At 45.2% G+C, this 18040-nt stretch overlaps 1 protein-coding gene across 1 annotated transcript in view; it reads left to right on the forward strand.

Annotated features, from left to right (window-relative positions):
* Positions 1-18040, forward strand: part of ASTN2 (astrotactin 2) — a 787984-nt gene that overhangs the window by 449827 nt on the left and 320117 nt on the right. Inside the window, exon 12 of the mRNA XM_025050436.1 lies at positions 8905-9055. Within this exon, the coding sequence (XP_024906204.1) occupies positions 8905-9055 (151 nt within the window). The remainder of the gene's footprint in view (positions 1-8904; positions 9056-18040) is intronic.

Raw genomic sequence — 18040 nt, forward strand, 5'->3', positions numbered from 1 at the left:
TGAAAACGATGATTGGCCTCTCCCTACTCCCCCTTTCTTACCTTTCCATCTTATCCTTCTTGGAAATCCACAAATTATTATTAGAAATCAGACCTGGGAGGACCCTTAGCAATCATCTCATCATTGTATAGATGTGGAATCTGAGGCCCAGAGAGTGTACAGGGTCACCTGCAGACACACCGCAGAGTGAGGCTGAGCTGGGCCCCACCAGCCGGTGTTAATTCCTGCCAGAGAACACAGTCCCATTTATTCTCTAATGGTGGGCTCTTCTGGCTCCAGGAAGCCCCCTCTGCCTTCCCAGATCGCCAGGGTCACCGTGCTCCCAGCCTGGCTTTCTGAGCAGCTGCTCCTGAGAAGCTCGTGCCCTCCCACCTCTACAGCCCATTTAATGAGCTTCTCTCAGAGATGAGAGCTGTGAGGAGCTCTCAATGACTCCATGTGGGTATTTCATGAATAAATAATTCTCAAACCTCAGCATTTGTCACTGAACCTCTCCGCCCCCCCCGCCCCGCCTTTTTTAATATAATGATGGGATTTGCAAGTGGCAGGAAAAAGAGGGGTGGGGTGTGGAGAAGAATTTCTATGACTGAGCATTAGGGACCCTACAGGGAGGAGATGATGGCTCTTCACCAAAGAAGGAGATCAGATGGGCTCCAAGGTCATGATCGTGCATGCGAGGGTGGGTGTGGGAGAGAAGGGTCACGCTTTCTCCGACACTCCTGGGGAAAGCTCTGGTGTGACAAACTTCATCAAGCCACTGGCTGGTTTGGCTTCAGGGCCTGACACCCTCCAGGGAAATCTGCTTCTCCCAATGCCCGACCTCCACCCCCATTCTGTAGGTTGGATTGGCCCTTCTACAATAAGCTCTCATAGTACCCTGTATTTTTTAAGCATCTATCATGGTTTGTATAGATATATTTGTACAAATATAGCTATAGGGATAGATATAGGCATAAGCGTAGGCACAGACAGAGACAAGGGCTTGCTGGGTGAGTTTATCCCATTAACTAAACTCCAAGTTCCAGGAGAACAAAACCCATGTCTGTTTTGCTCGTTTCCATACACCTAACCTCCAGCCCCCATGGTGAGTGCTGGGTAAATATTTATAAAATAAACAAATGCATTTCCAAAATATGCCAGCCCCTTGTTGAGGTCCCCGTTTGGGCCTGGTGATGATGAGGGGCTTTAACATCTTTTATCTCATTGTGTCCTGACCACCACCCTGTCAGTTGAGTGTCAGTGTCCCCATTTCACAGATGGACAGTGGACACTCACAGTCATTTTCTCTCTGTCCCCAAGACTACACAGCCACTGGGTCTCATTTGTCCCTCCTCTTTTTCCTGCACTGCCTAGGCTTACTCGGTGAAAAGCTGGAGCATGCCCAGAGATCTGTAGGGCTGTCAGCACACAGGAAGCTTGCGAGCAGCTCAAAGGCACAGGCACTCACAGGAAGCTCTGAGACCACTCTGCACAGCAATATATATTCTTGACCTAAATTAGTGCAAACCATAATAGCTAGAGGATGGGGAATGATTAGTGTCAGCTGGAACGCTGGTCCCAGACTCTCCCAGTGGGAAGGACTGTTAAGGAAGAAGGCAGGGCATTGGAGTGAGACACACCAGAGCAGAGCCGTGGCTCTGACACTGTGACCCACTGTGTGACACAGGACAAGCCCCCTCATGTCCCTAAGTGCCAGGTCCTGCATGGGAGTGTGAGCATTTCTTTTTTAATCAACAAAATGGAGATAACAATAGCACCATCTGGTAGGGCTATGGCAAGACACGGCGACAGAATCCACGTTAAGTCAGTGTCCTCATGTTGTAGTTCTCGATAAATACTTGCCATTGTTGTTGTTCCTGTCACCAGGATACTGTACAAACCTCCCCCGGAAGCTTGACTCTCCCCCACAACTGTCCCAGAAAATGGCCCTCCCTCCTCAGGTGGCATAAAATGGCCGCCAGCAGCAGGACCTTGGGACGGAGCAGTCCATTGTTCAAAGCTCTGACTTTACAAAAACCCAAATCTGCCTCCCGGTGATTTGTGCCAGTTCACCCCTGTCCAGAAGGCTTTTACCAAGAAACGTTCATAAAGCAGTTGTCATGCCCCAGACACTGTCCTAACACTGTACCTGCATTATCTTCAGCTAGTCTCAAGACAGCTTCGATCCTCAAAACAGTGCCCCAGGTTCTTCTTCTACAAAATGGGTACGATTGCATCATTTACATCATTGTATTTTTATGAGAATTAAGTAGGTCGGCAGAGGTAATGCTTAAAACAATTCGTGGCATATTATAAATGCTCAATAAGCATTAACTATTATTGTTATTGTTCTTGGCATAATGATTTTTATAAAATACGAATCTATGCCATTAGTCTAAATAAAAGTAGGATCTGCTTTTAGAACTCTCTGGTCACTGCCCATAGCTCACAAGTCCAGAATCCCCAAGGCCTGGCATACAAAACCTCGTCTAACCTTGGCTGCCAGCGGCCCACCCCCTCCACTTCCTCCACACTCCAGCTTCCTCACATTGCTTCAGGTTCCCCTGTTCAAGGTGAACTCTCTTCTACCTCTGCCTGGAATGCCCTCGACCCACACCACCCTCCTTCATTCGGCTCATGTTAATTCCTGCTCATCTTTTATGTCTCAGGTTCAATATTACCTGAGGCCTTGTCTCACTTCCAACTTCCAAGGTCTGGGGTGGGGTGGTCCTTATAGTCCCGTGGTCCCAGTTATATTGCCAGGCTAAGTGTTTTGTTCTGTTTTGTTTTGTTTTGTTTTGTTTTGTTTTGTTTTGTTTTGTTTGCCTCCCTACCACACAATGTCATATGTATTCCTATGTCCTCCAGGAACCAGCCAGGGTCCAGAACAAATTATGCATCAATGAAAAACTTTAAAAGAGTAAATGGACAATATGAGGCCCAAGTCCACTTTCTTTTCTCCTATATTGGGTTCCTTACATTCTCAGGTCACAGACCTTGCAACTTTAAGGGACATCCAGATGGCATTAATGCTATTAGGCACTTTTTGTGTGCAAGATATTTTATGTATATTATCTAAGTTATTTCTCACGCTAACTGCCAGCTAGGTATTAATGTCCCCGTATTTTTCAGATGAGAAAATGGAGGCTCAGAGTTTCAGGGACTCGCCCAGGGTCTCACAGTGAGTGAAACTGGGAGACAAGCCTGCCCCATCTCCACTGTTCTACACTTTTTCTCATGCTATGGGGGGCTGAGGAGGCTCCCTGAACCCCGAGGCGGGGTGAGGAAGGAAGGTAGCTCCATTCTTATCAAGTTCTATCCTGGGTTCCTCCCTCGCTGGGAGCTCAGGAAGCAAGGCTGCCAGTTGCTATCAAGAAATGATTAGTCTGCACCCCTGGGGGCCTTGTCACTGTCTGGGCCCCATGTCATCCACTCACACCTCTCTATGAGTGACACAGATCTTCCCTGGTGTTTATTAACAGCAGGCCATGTCAGCATCTGTTTCCAGCCGCCCTGCCTAATGCTCACCCTGCATGGGGCTCAGCTGACTCGGCCAAATGGAGCCCAGGTGATGCATTTACACTCCAGCAATCAGGTAGGGAGGGGATGACAGCCTTACTCATTCTGGTGAAGTCTGGCTGACTCAGTTTTAAAACCAGTATTATTAGAAAAAAAAAAAGATGTCAGAGCTGCTTGGAAATATCTCGGACAGTGTCTGGACTTAGCAAGTGCAGCAACAGAGGCATAGACAGGCCAAAGAGAGCCATAATCACCATCAACTCAGTACCTGGCATGTAGCAGGTGCTCAAATATTTGGTGAATGAATGAACTAGGAGTACATTTGCATCAGGTTATAGAGTTTGGAAGACGTATTTCTATGTACCATGTCATTGCATTCTCACAATAATCCTACGTGGTTAGGAGCTAGAAAGATGCTGTTCTTATTTTATAGATGAGAAGACTGAGGTTCAGAAGAAACTTCATGTGGGAGAAAGAATGCAGGTCTGGAGTTGGGCATACCTGGGTTCAAATCCTAACTCCAACACTGACCTACTGGTTTTCCCATGTAAAACAGGAAATAGCAATCCAGCCTGCTGTATCTTTTTGTAAATACAGTTTTATTGAAACACAGCCATACTCATTCATTACATTTTGCATATTGTCATTCATATTTCCTACAGCTGTGTCTGTGCTGTAAAAGCAGACTTGAGTAGTTGGGACAGAGACTGTGTGTGGTTTGCAAAGCCTAAGATATTTACTATGGATCCCGTATGGAAAAGCTTGCTGACCTCCATTCCACTTGGCATGTGTTAGGTACTTAATCAATGTTGGTCTTCTCTCAAGTGAAGAAGTGGCTCCCTTGTGGTCCTTTTTCTAAGACTTTAAAGGCTTTGTAAATACCACACTGTAGCATGCCATGTCTGGAGTTGGAAGGGCTGACATGGTGTTAGGGGCACTGGAGTAAGAACGAAGAACCACATCTTCCAGTCCCAGCTCTGTCCTACTGTGTGAACTTGGGAATGTCCTTCTGAGCTGAGTAGTGGGTTGAGTATTGTCTCTCAAATTTCATGTCCACCCAAAACCTCAGAATATGACCTTATTTGGAAATAGGGTCTTTGCAGATATAATTAAGATAAACCATACTGGATTAGGGTGTTAACACTGATGGGTGGTGTCACTGTGAGAAGAGGAAATGGAATGAGGAGGAAGGCCATGTGACTATGGAGGCAGAGATTAGCGATGCAGCTACAAGCCAAAGGATGCCAAAGGTTGCCAGGAGCCATGGGAATCTCTGAAAAGGCAAGGAAGGATTCTCCTCCAGAGCCTACAAAAGAAGCATGGCACTGCTGACACCCTGATTTTGGGCTTCCAACCTCCAGAACCGTGAAAGAACAAGTTTCCATTGTTTTAAGAGACCCGGTTTGTGATACTTAGTATGGCAGCTCTCAGAAACTAATACACCACATTGCCCCTTCTGTTCCCTCATGATTGAGGCTACTGTGGCACATTCATAGCCCAGGAGGCAGAGCTGGGTGGTAGGCAAAGGTTGCACAGCTCTGCCCTTCCATCCAGTTCTTCCTCCTCTAAGACACAGAGGGATTAGACACAGATTTCTATCAGCTTTACTGTTTTGAGATCTGGCTTGGAGAAAGCTCAGGACCTGACCTCAGGCAGACTTGCACGTACACCCTGGCCTCACCACTTCATACCTGCGTGAACCAAGACAAGCGACATGACTCCCGAAGACTCAGCTCCTCCAGCTGCACAATGGGAGCAAAGATGTGTACCTCACTGCTGTGGTGGAAGTCGCAGGCGTTAGCAGAGGACAGGAGCCTCGCACAGTTCTCTGCTCATAGCGGCGCTTAGGAAATCATAGATGATGAAGATGACGTTGGCGATTTCTGGCAAAGCTGGGACTCTCACCCAGATCTCCCTGTCACCCCATCTGCCTCCACGCCCAGTGCTGTTCCCTTGATCCCTTTGCCCCTTGTCATTGGATCGAGATAGCTCTAAGCTCCATTAGGTCCCAAATCCTGCATTCAGCAGCCAGAATGAGAAATTGAGTCCTGAGTTAAGAAATTGCCAGTATCTGCTTGAGTTCTTTCTGTAACTTGTGCCCATATTATATTCTTCATTTTCCAAGCCTGACACAATCAATTCTCTAGACAGTAACAGACCCTGTATCAAGTCTTCATGTTTTAAATAATGTCCCCCTCATGTAACTGATGTTTATGCGGAATCAATCCTTTTAAAAGTTAACAGCCTCCGTATTTGTATGGCCTGAGCTGTCTCCAAAGTCCACTGGAAGGCGACATCTTTTGCTCGTTTTTCTCTTGTTTTCCTTTGTTTCTCCCTGGCGTTCTCTGCCTCTGCTCTCCCTGTCTCTGTGTGTGTCTTTTCCACTCACACAGTGTCTGCGTCTTCACTTTCATCCTCTGTCTGTCTCCTTTCCCCATCCCAACCCCTTCTCCTCCCCCTCTTTCTTCTTCCTTCCCTTCTTCCTTTCTCTTTCCTCCACGCAGGCGACATTTGTTCTGTTTACCTTCATGATTTCTCCTCTTTGAATCTCTCTGATTTTTTCTCTTTGTCCTTCTTCATCCTTCTCCCAGTCTAGCTTTCATTTTTGTCTCCGTTGTCACACACTTTCTCTGTTTCCTCCTTCCTCTCTTTTAAGCTCTCTACATTTGATACTCTTCCGGATGTGTTTCTCCTTCTCTCTTTGTCTCTCTGTTTGTCTATTTGTCTCTCCATCCATCTCTCTCTCTCTCTCTCTTCCTACCCACCTACCCACCTACCTACCTACCTATCTACCTGTGTATCCATCCATCTAAATGCACAGCCATGTATCCATTCATCCATCTAAATATCCGCTCATCCATCTTCCGGATGACTGTGTTTCTGCCTCAGTTTCTCTTCTTTCCTTCTGGCAGTCTCTCTACATGTTTATCTCTCTTCTTGCTCTCACACGTCTCAGATTGTCTCTCCCTCTGCCTTTATCTCCTCCTCTCACTTCCCACTTATTCTTCTCCCTCTAAGGACATTCATATTTCAGCAGCCTTAACGTGGTCCCAGGATCCTCATCTCTTTCCGTAATTCAAAAATGACAAGTGTCCCAAGGGCTTCAGTTCAGGAACTGTTAATTCTCTGCCCCCATCCACTTGACACCCTCATGCTATACAAAAACAGGAAGTGAGGGATAATCCGACAGCTCTCCCAGCATCTCCTCCTTTGTCTCCCAGCATAGAGGATTCTACTGGGAGCCCAGAGGTGGGGGGTGGGCAAGGAGTGTCCTAGTTGAGAGACTCTCGGTGAAACTACTGAGTGGTAGAGATGGCATCCATGCCTTCTGGTGTTTTCTTTGTTATGTTTGAAAAATACTTTGTAGTACAAGTTCTTACCAGGCCTTGTGCTGGGGACTAAAATAAGATGAGTACATCCTGAGCCCTTCACTCCAAATCATGCCGTCTCTCTGGGAAACCGTAGAGTTGATGATTATAATCAATAAGATAATAGATTTAAACAATGTACTCAAAAGGAAAAGGAATTAATTCTGGTTGGGGGAAATAGAGAAGATTTCACAAAGGAAGTCATCGTAAGCTCTGTGGGGGTAAGGACCTTAACCAATGTCACTGCTGTAACCCCAGTATCTAGAATAGTGCTGGTACACAGTAAGCACTCCTTCAGGACTGACCTATCTGCCCCCAGAGTCATGGCTGTTGGCCCACAGCTATGTCCCTTACTGGGCATTGCCTTCAGCCACAGGGAACTGCCTCACTCAAGGGTACCCCTTTCCAGATGGTACCCCTAGGCCAATGACTGGCTGACATGGTGATGTGGAGGTCTGGATCCCTTGCCACCATTAGGGATACCTCTAATGAGATGTGTCAGCTGCTCTAAAGCTCCCCTGAGGACCAGCCGAGGCCTCAGATCTCTATGGCATCAACCACATTGCAGGATAGCCTCTCCCTTGCCTTACGGTGTCTTGCTCACTTCCTCCAAGTATATCCCAAAAAGGTCCCTTTATGCAATCCTCTGTTTCAGAGTCTGTTTTCAGGGGACCTGACCGAAGATTGTGCATTTAGGAAATGAGAAGAGGCCTTTGGCTAGCAGATAGAGAATATGAGGATAGGATAAATGTAGCTGGACAGGTAGGGAGGGACCATATTACAAAGAACCTTGAAAGCCAAGGAAACTAATTTAGATTTTCTTCTATAAGTAATGGAGAGCTATCGATCAGTGGGGCATCTAATTAGAGCTGGAATTTAACAAATTCACTGGCAAGTCAGTATTAAAGATGGGACAGAAGGCAGTGAGACTGGTGACAAGAAATAAGCTAGGAGACCAAAACATGGAGCCCCAGGCCTGAGGAGGAAAAGAATGGGAGAAGAGATGAAGGGTGGTCCAGAGACAGCACCAGCAGTGCTCACCGGCCTCTTCTCGCTACCTGTGCACATGCAGGCTTCTCCCCTCTTTCATAAATCTGTGTTCCCCAAGGCGCAGGTCACAGAAGAATATAGTGCCTCTTCTCACCGCCTGTGGTGCGTTTTCAGCATCTCCTGCAATCGTGGGCTTCTTAGATACTTCAGTGCTGGGATATTCCTCTTATGGACCTTTCTTCAGAAAACAGCCTCAGAAACTTCCATCTATATCTCTTATCAAATAGAATTTTAGAAGATCCATGAATTACGGTATCTAGTCCGGTGTTGTCTCTTGGGAACCTCATCTGAGAAGAATTATTCATTGGCCTGGATTACCAGGGCCTTTCCGACAGCTGTTGTTTCCGGTGTTGATGATGCGACCTGTATGCAGTGTTCAGGGTATCAGGGTCAGACAGTCCTGTGTTTGCATCGTGGCTCTTTGTAAGCTGTGTAATTTGTTGTAAGTCCCACACCTTTTCTTGTTTCCATTTATATCCACAAAGTCAGAATAATAGGAATGTGCTCATTTTGAAGAGTTGCCATGGGGAAGTCTGGGATCCGTGGAAACATATACTGCATGTTAAGAGTTGGGTAGTGGGAGGGGCCTTCTCTTTAGTCTCAGATGGAGCTCGGCACAAACTTCCATTCTGCCACGTTACAAGCTAGGTGGCCTTCAGCAAGACATTTCACCTTTCTGAGCCACAGTTCCCTTATTGGTAAATTGGAAATTGGATACCTACCTTCCAAAATTATGAAAACTAATGAAATAAAGGATATAGAGTTGCAAGCGTAATCTTACTTATCACGACTAGACAAATATCATGGTATGTGATGATAAGCTTATTGGATTTTGTTTGTTTTTCTTTTTAAATATGTTTTTGTATCATTTTCTTGTTATAAATATAACAAATGATTATCTCGAGTGTAATGAATGCACAGTTAAATTTTTTAAAAAACCTAATGATACTGGTGCCTCTGGGGTTTAACCGTCCCCTTTTTCTCCAAGGGAAGAAGCAATGCTGTCCACCTACTTCGAAACCATCAATGACCTGCTGTCCTCCTTTGGGCCAGTCCGTGACTGCTCTCGGAACAACGGGGGCTGCACCCGAAATTTCAAGTGTGTGTCTGACCGCCAGGTGGACTCTTCGGGATGTGTGGTAAGTGCCCGTTGACTTATTAACATGGTGCTGGCCCAAGGTGCCAAGGCTACTCGCTGGAGGCCCCTTGCCGTGAGGGTCAGCTGGTCAGGGAGGATACTACTGCTCATTGCTCCTACCTCTGTGGCCTTTGGCATACCAGGCTGCCTTGGTTTCCTCATCTGTAAAGTGAGACAATTAAGCCTATCTCATAGAATTGTTGGAACAATGAAATAAGATCTTAGAACTTTAGTTCCCAATATATAATGGTCCTTGAGAGCTCTTGGCTTCAGGAAGCCTGCAGCTCATTTGAGAATGGGGTAGGGCATGGCATGTCTTATCTCTGTTAACACAGGGGAGTGGGGGTGGGTATGTCAGTGAAATTTTCAGAAGAGAAAGTTTCGGCTGATACCTAAGTTTCGTAGAGGGCTTCCTGGGGAAGTTGGTGTTGGAACTGGTTTTAGAAGATGGGTCACTTACATTGGGATAGGAGCAGGGATGGCTGAAGTGTGGAGGGAAGATGGCAATCTTGTTTGCATGGAGCTTTGGTGTCTAATGTTGGATAAAGATACAGAAGAAGACATATGGGGATTTTTGTTGCCTATAGCGATGTCACCCCACATGATTTGTTTTATAGGACCGACCTAGAGTGCTTGTTTAAATTGCAGGTTTAGAATTTCACACCAGAAATTTTGATTCTATGAAGGAGCTTAGGTCTCAGGAACCCGAATTTGTAACAATCTCATGAGTGTGTACACACGTGGGAGAGGCGGAGGTGGGGGGATGTTTTTGAAGCAGGCCTGGGAAACAGTGCCCTGCAGACGAAGCTCCTTAGCCTGGCATTCGATGCCCTTCTTGATTTGGCCCCTTTCCAGCCTCTCCATCACACTACTTCATTTCACACGAAAGCCAAATGGAGCAAATTAGAGCTAGTTCTCTGAACATACTTGTCTGTTTAATGCCTCAGGGCCTTTGTTTACGCTCTCCTCTTGCCTAAAGGGAATTGCTCCCCAGCCCGAGTAGCAAACATGTGGACTTCTTTTCAGATTCATCTCCTTTATGAAGCGTTCCATCCCCTGCTTGGAGAAATGATCCTGTCCTTTTAAGGATCATTACTGTTTTCTGTACCTGCATCTATTGTATCACCTGTGATCATTTGTAGCACAGGCTGGGTTTTTTTTTAAGTTGATCTCACCCAGTAAGCTGAGGGAGAACCCATGGAATCTGTTGACTCAGCTCCACACTCCAATAATACCCATCTCAGTAAACAAGGAAGAAAGAAAGGCAGGAAGGAAGGGGTGAGACCAGGAATGGGAATTTCTGCTCTGGACCAGGCTCTCGGGGAAAATTACACAGTCGGCTCTTAAAGTGTCACCACAACAGCTGGGAAATGGGCAATGGCCAGGAGACCAATATAAAGAAGAAGCTTCTGAAGAACAAGATAATGCAATGAACCTATATGTTAGACTCAAAGATGGACAGATCTTCAGGGGTGGATGGGCCATTAGAGATTTTATCAATTAGAATTCTTAGGGTTGTAAGTGAAGGAAACTCAATCCAAACTAGTTTAGGTAAAAAGAGGAAATATACTGTCTCGAATGAGTCTAGGCACAATAGGATGGAGAGGCTCAAACAATGTCATTGGGATGCGTCTCCTTCTCTCAGCTCTGCTTTCCTCGGCACCATGCCACTCTCTGGCCAGCCGTACCCACTCCACTCAGTGAGTCCTGCTAGACAAGAGCAACTCTTTCCTAGTTCCTCCAACTAAAGTCACAGGATTTCATCTCATTGGGCCAACTTGATTCTCATGTCAATCTCGGTACCAATGACTGTAGTCAGGGGGAAGGACAGGACTTATCCCAGAACCAGTCATACCTGGGGCTTGGGCTAAGTGGAATTTGCACCTAAAATTTTTGGTCGTGAATTGGGGGAAAGGAAAAGGAGGGTGCTAGCAACAGAAAAGGGAGCTGTGGATGCTAGGTCGGTGTGCATCATCAGCTACCTACATCACAGGACTGTAACCCAACCCTTCCTTTTGCATATTGGAAAAGTGAGGGACAGTGAGAGAGAGCAGGATTTGCCCAAGTCTTAGAGCTAGTCAGTGGACACACAACTCAGAAGAATATTCCAAATCATCAGTGTTGTCAGCAAAACACAAGGCTGATAATTCTGAAAGGATTAAGTTGTCTGTCTCTTTTTCCTTTCTCCATCAGTTCTCTTTCTTGAATTAATTAAGCTCCTTCTTAAGGATAGATGTATGTCCCAGAAGAATGAAACCTTAGAATGCAGAGACGTGTGTGTGTGTGTGTGTGTGTGTGTGTGTGTGTGTGTGTGTGTGTAGGTAGGAATTGTCACCCTTTCCTCTCATTAATATAAACTGGAAAAATGAAGAAAGAGAAAGAACATTTGGTCCCTGGAGGTTAAGAGAAAATTCAACAGTCTGATAAGGTTGTCAAAACCTTCCTCTGTAGTTTAAGGATCTAATGTTAAAGCTGCAACTTTAGGGCTCAATGGATGTAAGGTAAGCGCTTTTTTGTGTGAGTGCAGAATAGACAGGTAAATATCAGCTTTTACACTGAAATTTAAAATCTCTCTTCATTTCTCTGTAGACTCTCCGTCATGCCTGCAAAGAGAAACTTTTTCTTACAGCCCCTCTTCTAATAAAATCCATCTGGCAGAAAAGTAGTAATAATAATACTTTATATTCTTAGAACACTTTTAGAGTTCTCAACGCACATCTACATCCAATAGCTCATCCTCACAACAAACCTGGAGAGCCGGTTCTCTCACCAGTATAGGAAATGGACTGACTTTCCAAGGTTTTACCACAAGGTGGCAGGATGGAGGCCAAGAACTTGTCTTCAATATCATTCTTAGTGCCAGAGCCCCTTTGGGTTGCTTTCCTGTGGAGCTGAGAGGACATGGCAGCAAAGAACGTTGGATTGGAAAGGTTGGCCTGAGTGAGTTGGGCTTAAGCCCTGAGCTGGTTATTGGAGAGATTTAGATTCTTTGTTGACCTCATTAGTCTCAATTTCTTAATCTTTCAAAAGGAAGCAATTGGTCTTGAACTCAGATTTTCTGCAAAGTCCAAGAATGTAACTGTAAATGATTTGGGATTTACAAAGTGTTATTTATTTGTGAGATTATAAGATCACAATTACCGATATTTTTATGTAATGGGTATGATATTTAAGGCCACAAAATTTAGGAACACAATGTATTTAATTTTCTTTAATATTTCTATAACTAAATTTCCTTTCTGTTCTGCTACATTCATGGGTAGTGGAAAGTTAATACTCGTCAATTCAGGTTTTCTGCCTCCCACCTCTTCCTGAATATCTGAGTTCAAGGGGTTTGATATATGCCTAAGGCAAGGGAGTGAGGGGATGATCTGTGCTGGACCCGCCACCTATCACGTCTAGTACCTGCTGCCTCATCTGGCCCTTGTCCATCACTCTTTTTGCTTTCTGGCATATGCCAGGACCTCTCTATTCCCATATGATTTATAGGTATGTGGTCCATTCCGGCATCTGTTCTTTTCATCCCAACCACAAGGTCATTTGAGTCTAACTGGCTCCACCTATCAGATAGCTTCCCTACCCCACCGAGGGCATGAGAAGTGTCCACCAGCTCTTCCACACCACCCTCAGATCACAAGGATCTGCAGGCAACCCTCTTTGCCCAGACAGACCATGGAGGCAGGTACAGGTGGCAGGTGCAGGTGGCTGCTTCCATGCCAGGGAAGAGTGCTTGGCCACACTTGCTATCTGGCGAGTGAGGCACAGACCCCTTTTGCCTTGAGATCTTTCAAACCCAGCTTATTTTCTATAACCCTTGTCCTCTTCTTGGTGGGAATAGAACACAGGGTCTCTTTTAAGGATACTCACCAGCATTTGCAAAGTCATCTCGTTTGGCTTCCGACATTCCTCTCTTCTCTCAGCTCAAGTAATCTTTATGGGTGGGAGAGAGGCCACTTCTTTAACTGATCACAGATTCTTTTGTCTATTATTGTTATTGTTATTTTACCTTCAAAGGAGCCCTCAAGGTCTGAAACCCAAAATAAAAACAAACAAAAATGACTTGGTTTTCTGGTTCTGCTCTAGTAATCTTCCCCTGAGATAATCTGGTCCTCCGGTTTGTAGTTGCCCAAATAGGGGAGGGCCATAGGGTGTGTGGTAGGCAGGCTTCCCCAGGGATGTTCACATCATAATGTCTGGAACCTGAGTATATGTCACCTTACATGACAAAGGGGAAATTAAAATATTATATGTTAAATTAACATATGGATTTAAGGTTGATAATAAACTGACTTTAAAGAGAGAGATTATCCTGAATTACCAGGGTAGGCCCCATTTAATCACAGAATCCTTAAATGTGAAAGAGGAAGGCAGCCAGGGAATTCAGAACAATGCAATATTGCTAGCTTTGAAGGAGGAGAAAGGGGTTACAAACTAAGAAAAGCCTTTAGAGGTTGGAAAAGGCAGGGAAATGGATTCTCTTCTAGAGCCTCCAGAAAAGGAATGCAGCCCTGCTGACACTTTGATTTCAGCCCAGTGACACGTTTAACCTATAGAACGGCAAGCTAATAAACGTGCGTTGTTTTAAACCACAAGTTTGTGAGAATTTGTTTCAACAGCAATGGAAAACTAATTCAGGGTGAATGATAATATGGAAAAGGAGGGTGATCCAGGAGAGACCATAGAGAGAATTATCCTGTTATTTTGAATTCAGTTATTTCTGGGGAGACACCTCCTGACCAGGGACAGGGAAAGTAACAATGAATGAAACATCAAAAGAAGGAGGGACACTTGTGTTCCCTTTCAATGTGCGAAAGATTAAAAAATTGTTGTTTATTAAAAATGGTATAAATCTGACAAACATAATTATGTCGGCAAGGCAGTTTGAAAAGTAAGCTATGTTTCCATTTATTCTGCGCGGCAGTATAAACATTGCATAATTTTAATCAAGATAGAGGACAGAACCAAAGAGAACTGTCAGCACTTAATCATGATATTGTGTTGAGGGCACTGCCACCTCCTCTGAGTCACTGCTGCCCCCTGAAGCATTTCACTCAAGCTGTTCCTTTGTGTTATTCTGGTTTTCCTAGCTCAGGAAGGAGTCCTTTGATGGACTCAACCCCATACCATCACGTGATTGAAATCTATCCTTCTCAGCCCCTTTTGAAATATCAATCCGTCTTCTTTATTTTAGTTATCTGTTATTGTATAACGCACTGCCACAAAACTCGGGGACTTAAAACACACGATTTTGTGGGTCAGGAATATGGGCTCAGCCAGGTGATTTGCCTTTGATGCAGGACAAGCTGGATGTCTGGAACTGGAGGATTCCCTTCCAAGACAGCCCCTGCACTTACCTGTCTGGTACTGGGGCCCAAAGGGCCGGCAGTTGCTCCTAGCTATGTTGGACTTAAACTGGGGCTGTGGACTAGAGCACTTACCCAGGGCCTCTCCATTCAGCTTGGGCATCTCATACCGTGGAGGCTGGATCTGCAGAAGAAACATCTCAAAATCAAGTGTTCTAAGGCAGAAGCTGCGATGCTTCTTAGCACCCAGTCTCAGAAGTCCCAGATCATCATTTCTACCACATTCTGTTGGTCAACCAGGCCATTAAGGTCAGCTCAGATTCAAGAGGAGAGAACAGACTTTACCTGTCAGTAAGAGGAGTAGCCAAGAATGGGTGGCCATCTTAATTTACCCGTTTACCTACAGCATGAGCTCACAGATCCAGGCTGCCACAGCAGGAAGAGACCCTGGAGATCTAACCAGGCCGGAACCTCTCCCACTATACAGACAGAAAAATAAAAGCCTGAAAAGATGCAGGAACCATTCACGTAGTTCACATAGTGACTGTAGAATCAAGATTTGATCCTAAGACTTCTTCTTCCCAAAGTCCCTTTCCTACAATTATGGCCTTATAGCATCAGCTTGGGCTCTGTGGCAGTCCAAAGATTTATTTAGCAATACTCCTGTATCCAGCACTGTGGATGGAACAAGAGCTACAAAAACGAGAGCCCCACCTTGTTTCATAAGCTAGTTCACAAGACAAGATGCGCTTCAGCAAGGCTACAGTTGTGACCTTGAACAAATCACTTTGTATTTCTGCACAAAAGTATCTAGCAGGGTGGACATGAGTCCTGGGGGAAGGGAGGTGGCAATAGGAAGGACCCGACACTCACTAAGGGCCTACTGTGTGCCAGTTCACTTATGTCCATGGCCGTGAGTGCTTGTAACTATACTCCTAGATAAGTATCATTATATCCATTTTACAAGAGAGAAAAGCCACTAATATGAGAGCAATCACCCATTCCGTGACTCCACCAGATGTGATTCTAAATGCATTGCTTATGTTAACCAATTTAATTCTCACAGTCAACCCATGAGCTAGGTTTTATGACTATCTCCACTTTACATAAGAAAAAAAACGAAACTGTCTGGTAGAAAATGAGGGACTATGAGAAAGCCTAGAGGAAGGAGGAATGATGCAAGACAGTTGGGAGTCTTCACAGAAAGTTAGGACGGAGAGAGGTATGGAGGTTTGCATGCTTACTGGATTCTAGGGAGCGATGGTAGCTTTTGAGAGGTGTGTCTAGTGTCAGTTCCAGCCTTTCTTCTGAATTCCTGATCAATTCCACTTGGTTCCACCACCTACAAATCACCCAGCCACATTCTTACCTCCTCTTCTCCCCCACCTTTTTTTTTTTATTTTTCCCTTTGACCTAACATGCCATCTAGTCTTCCAGATATCAGGAAGGATCTTAGGACCCCCGATCGCCTTGAGATGCTAAGAGGCAACAAAAAGTGCTGCCTTTTAAAAAGTCAAGATGAATAAATATATGAATTTTCATTTATTATAGGTCAGGCACCTCTTGGCACCACTCAGCCGGAGGCAAAAACTGCAGTGTGGTTCAGCGAACGAGAGAGAGGCTGCTTCTTTCCATTCCTCATCTTTTACCCCTTTAAGGACTCAATTGGATTGTAATTAAAGGAAACAAAACTCGAGAGAGGTGGGGAAGGCATGCAAGGAGAGTCATCAGAGTGAGAAATCACTTTGGAGCACAGCCCGGGCACCACTGACCAGGGGAATCCCAACCCCGTCTGCCTGGCATCCGGCCCTCACGGATGGGTGGAGCAGGGCTGAGCCTCGGTGGTTCTGGCCTCTTCCTCCCCAGAAATGGACTCCGAAGGCTTAGTGCATCCCTGCGGATCTGCAACAGGGTGTGTGATGGATTCACAGTTCAACCAGCACAGGTTTTGCCAGAGTCCAAGAGGAGGAAAGGTGCTTGCCACGTTTTCTTTTAAAAAGTCTTTAGAAATATGCAATATCGGGAGGCAAAGCATCTTTAGGGGAACTCAAAAACTCTTGGGTTGGGAAACAGTATTTAAAGGGTTGAATATCTCCTATACAGTATCCTCTGATCAGACAGGTCCACAGACAGAATTCTTTAAATGCACCTTCATCAGTAGCACTAGTATTGATATTATTGATAGCATTAGTTAGTTGATGCTATTGATAAACAAATTAATGCTATCAATAATATCAGTATTGGTATTATTGATGGAGATACACATAAGGAGAGTTTGCAAATGCCGATTATATGCCAGACTCTGGGATAAATGCTTGAAATGCAAGCATCGCCTTGAATCCTCACAGCTACCTTATGAAACAGGCACTAGTCTGTGAAGAAAAGGATTCTAAAAGCATGAGAAATTTGCCTAAGTCCAACCAGCCAGGTAAAGGCAGAGCTGGTATTCAAAGCTATCTAACTCCAAAGCCCATTCTCTTTACTCGTCAGATGGCAACTTTTAGAGGCTGAGGATAGCTCCCTAAGGATTAAGTGAATATCCCCAGAGTCAGAGAGAATAATGAGGAGTGGGCACTTCCTTCTCTCAGTGTCCAGGATTCCTTCTTCCTCTTCTACATTCAAGAATTTGAAGGAAGATAAAAGAGAATGCGTCTTGGAAAGGGGGTGGGGATGGTCAGAAAAGAGAGACATTGGAGCTGTACGCGTTGACTCAGTGCCCGCACACCAGGCTCAGATTTTGCGGGGGGACGGGGGAAAGCGAAAGGAATGGGGTCATCCCTCAGTTGGGAGCTCTGTATTTGCATCTGTCCTTTGTGAACATTCAGTAGAGGCTTCCTCCCTTCTAGGTTGGGGTGGGGGTGGGGGGCAGCTGTGGAGTTTCCAAGTTTATAATGTGTGGCATTCACATAAAGCCTATGCACCCTTTTATGACAGTCATATTTTATTCTTCCTGTGACATTTGAAGCCTTCTTTATTTCCCCGCTTCATCTTATTTCTTTGGGACTCAAATCTGCTGGGTCTGATGGTATTTCTGGTAAGCTGGTTTTATTGTGTGGCAGTCGTTATCTGTTAAAGTCATCAGGCAGCCCCGCCCCACCCCCTTCTGAAATGATGGGTTTAACCCTTTGATTTCCGGAAGAATGGTGTGGAGGAAAGGAGCCCCACCCTGGAGACAGGAAGTGGTAGCCAAAGTCCTGGTTCTGCCACCTGTTGGCTGCAAGCCCGGAATAAATTTCTTCAGGGAAGGAGTCTGCCATTTGATTACTCTGTACCCTGGAACCTGGCCAAGGATTTTGGGACCATTCTGGAGAGAGGCTGATGAATTGCTAAAGTATCTTTCAATTCTCAAAATCTATGACCATGCGAATGTATATTCTCAAAGGGCAATGCTTTCTAATATTGGAAAGGCCTGAGGGCAGAAAAAGTATCATGGAGCTTAGTTAACTCATTGCTTGGTGGAAAAGTAAATATTCAGGGGAAAAAATCTCCATCCCTTTTGTAAGTACCTCTGGAGTGACATTGCCATTCTAGTTGTCTCATGCCCCTACTTCAAACACATTTTAACTTTGGAGAGAATGTGTTGGTCCCCCATCGCCCCCTCCACCCGCACCACCAGCACCTCCACCTCCAAGAGGTCAGTGTAGTATTTAAGAGCACAGTTTCCAGCATCAGAGAAACCTGGG

This window comes from Pteropus alecto, unplaced genomic scaffold, assembly GCF_000325575.1.
Source record: "Pteropus alecto unplaced genomic scaffold, ASM32557v1 scaffold226, whole genome shotgun sequence".
Lineage (NCBI taxonomy): Eukaryota > Metazoa > Chordata > Mammalia > Chiroptera > Pteropodidae > Pteropus > Pteropus alecto.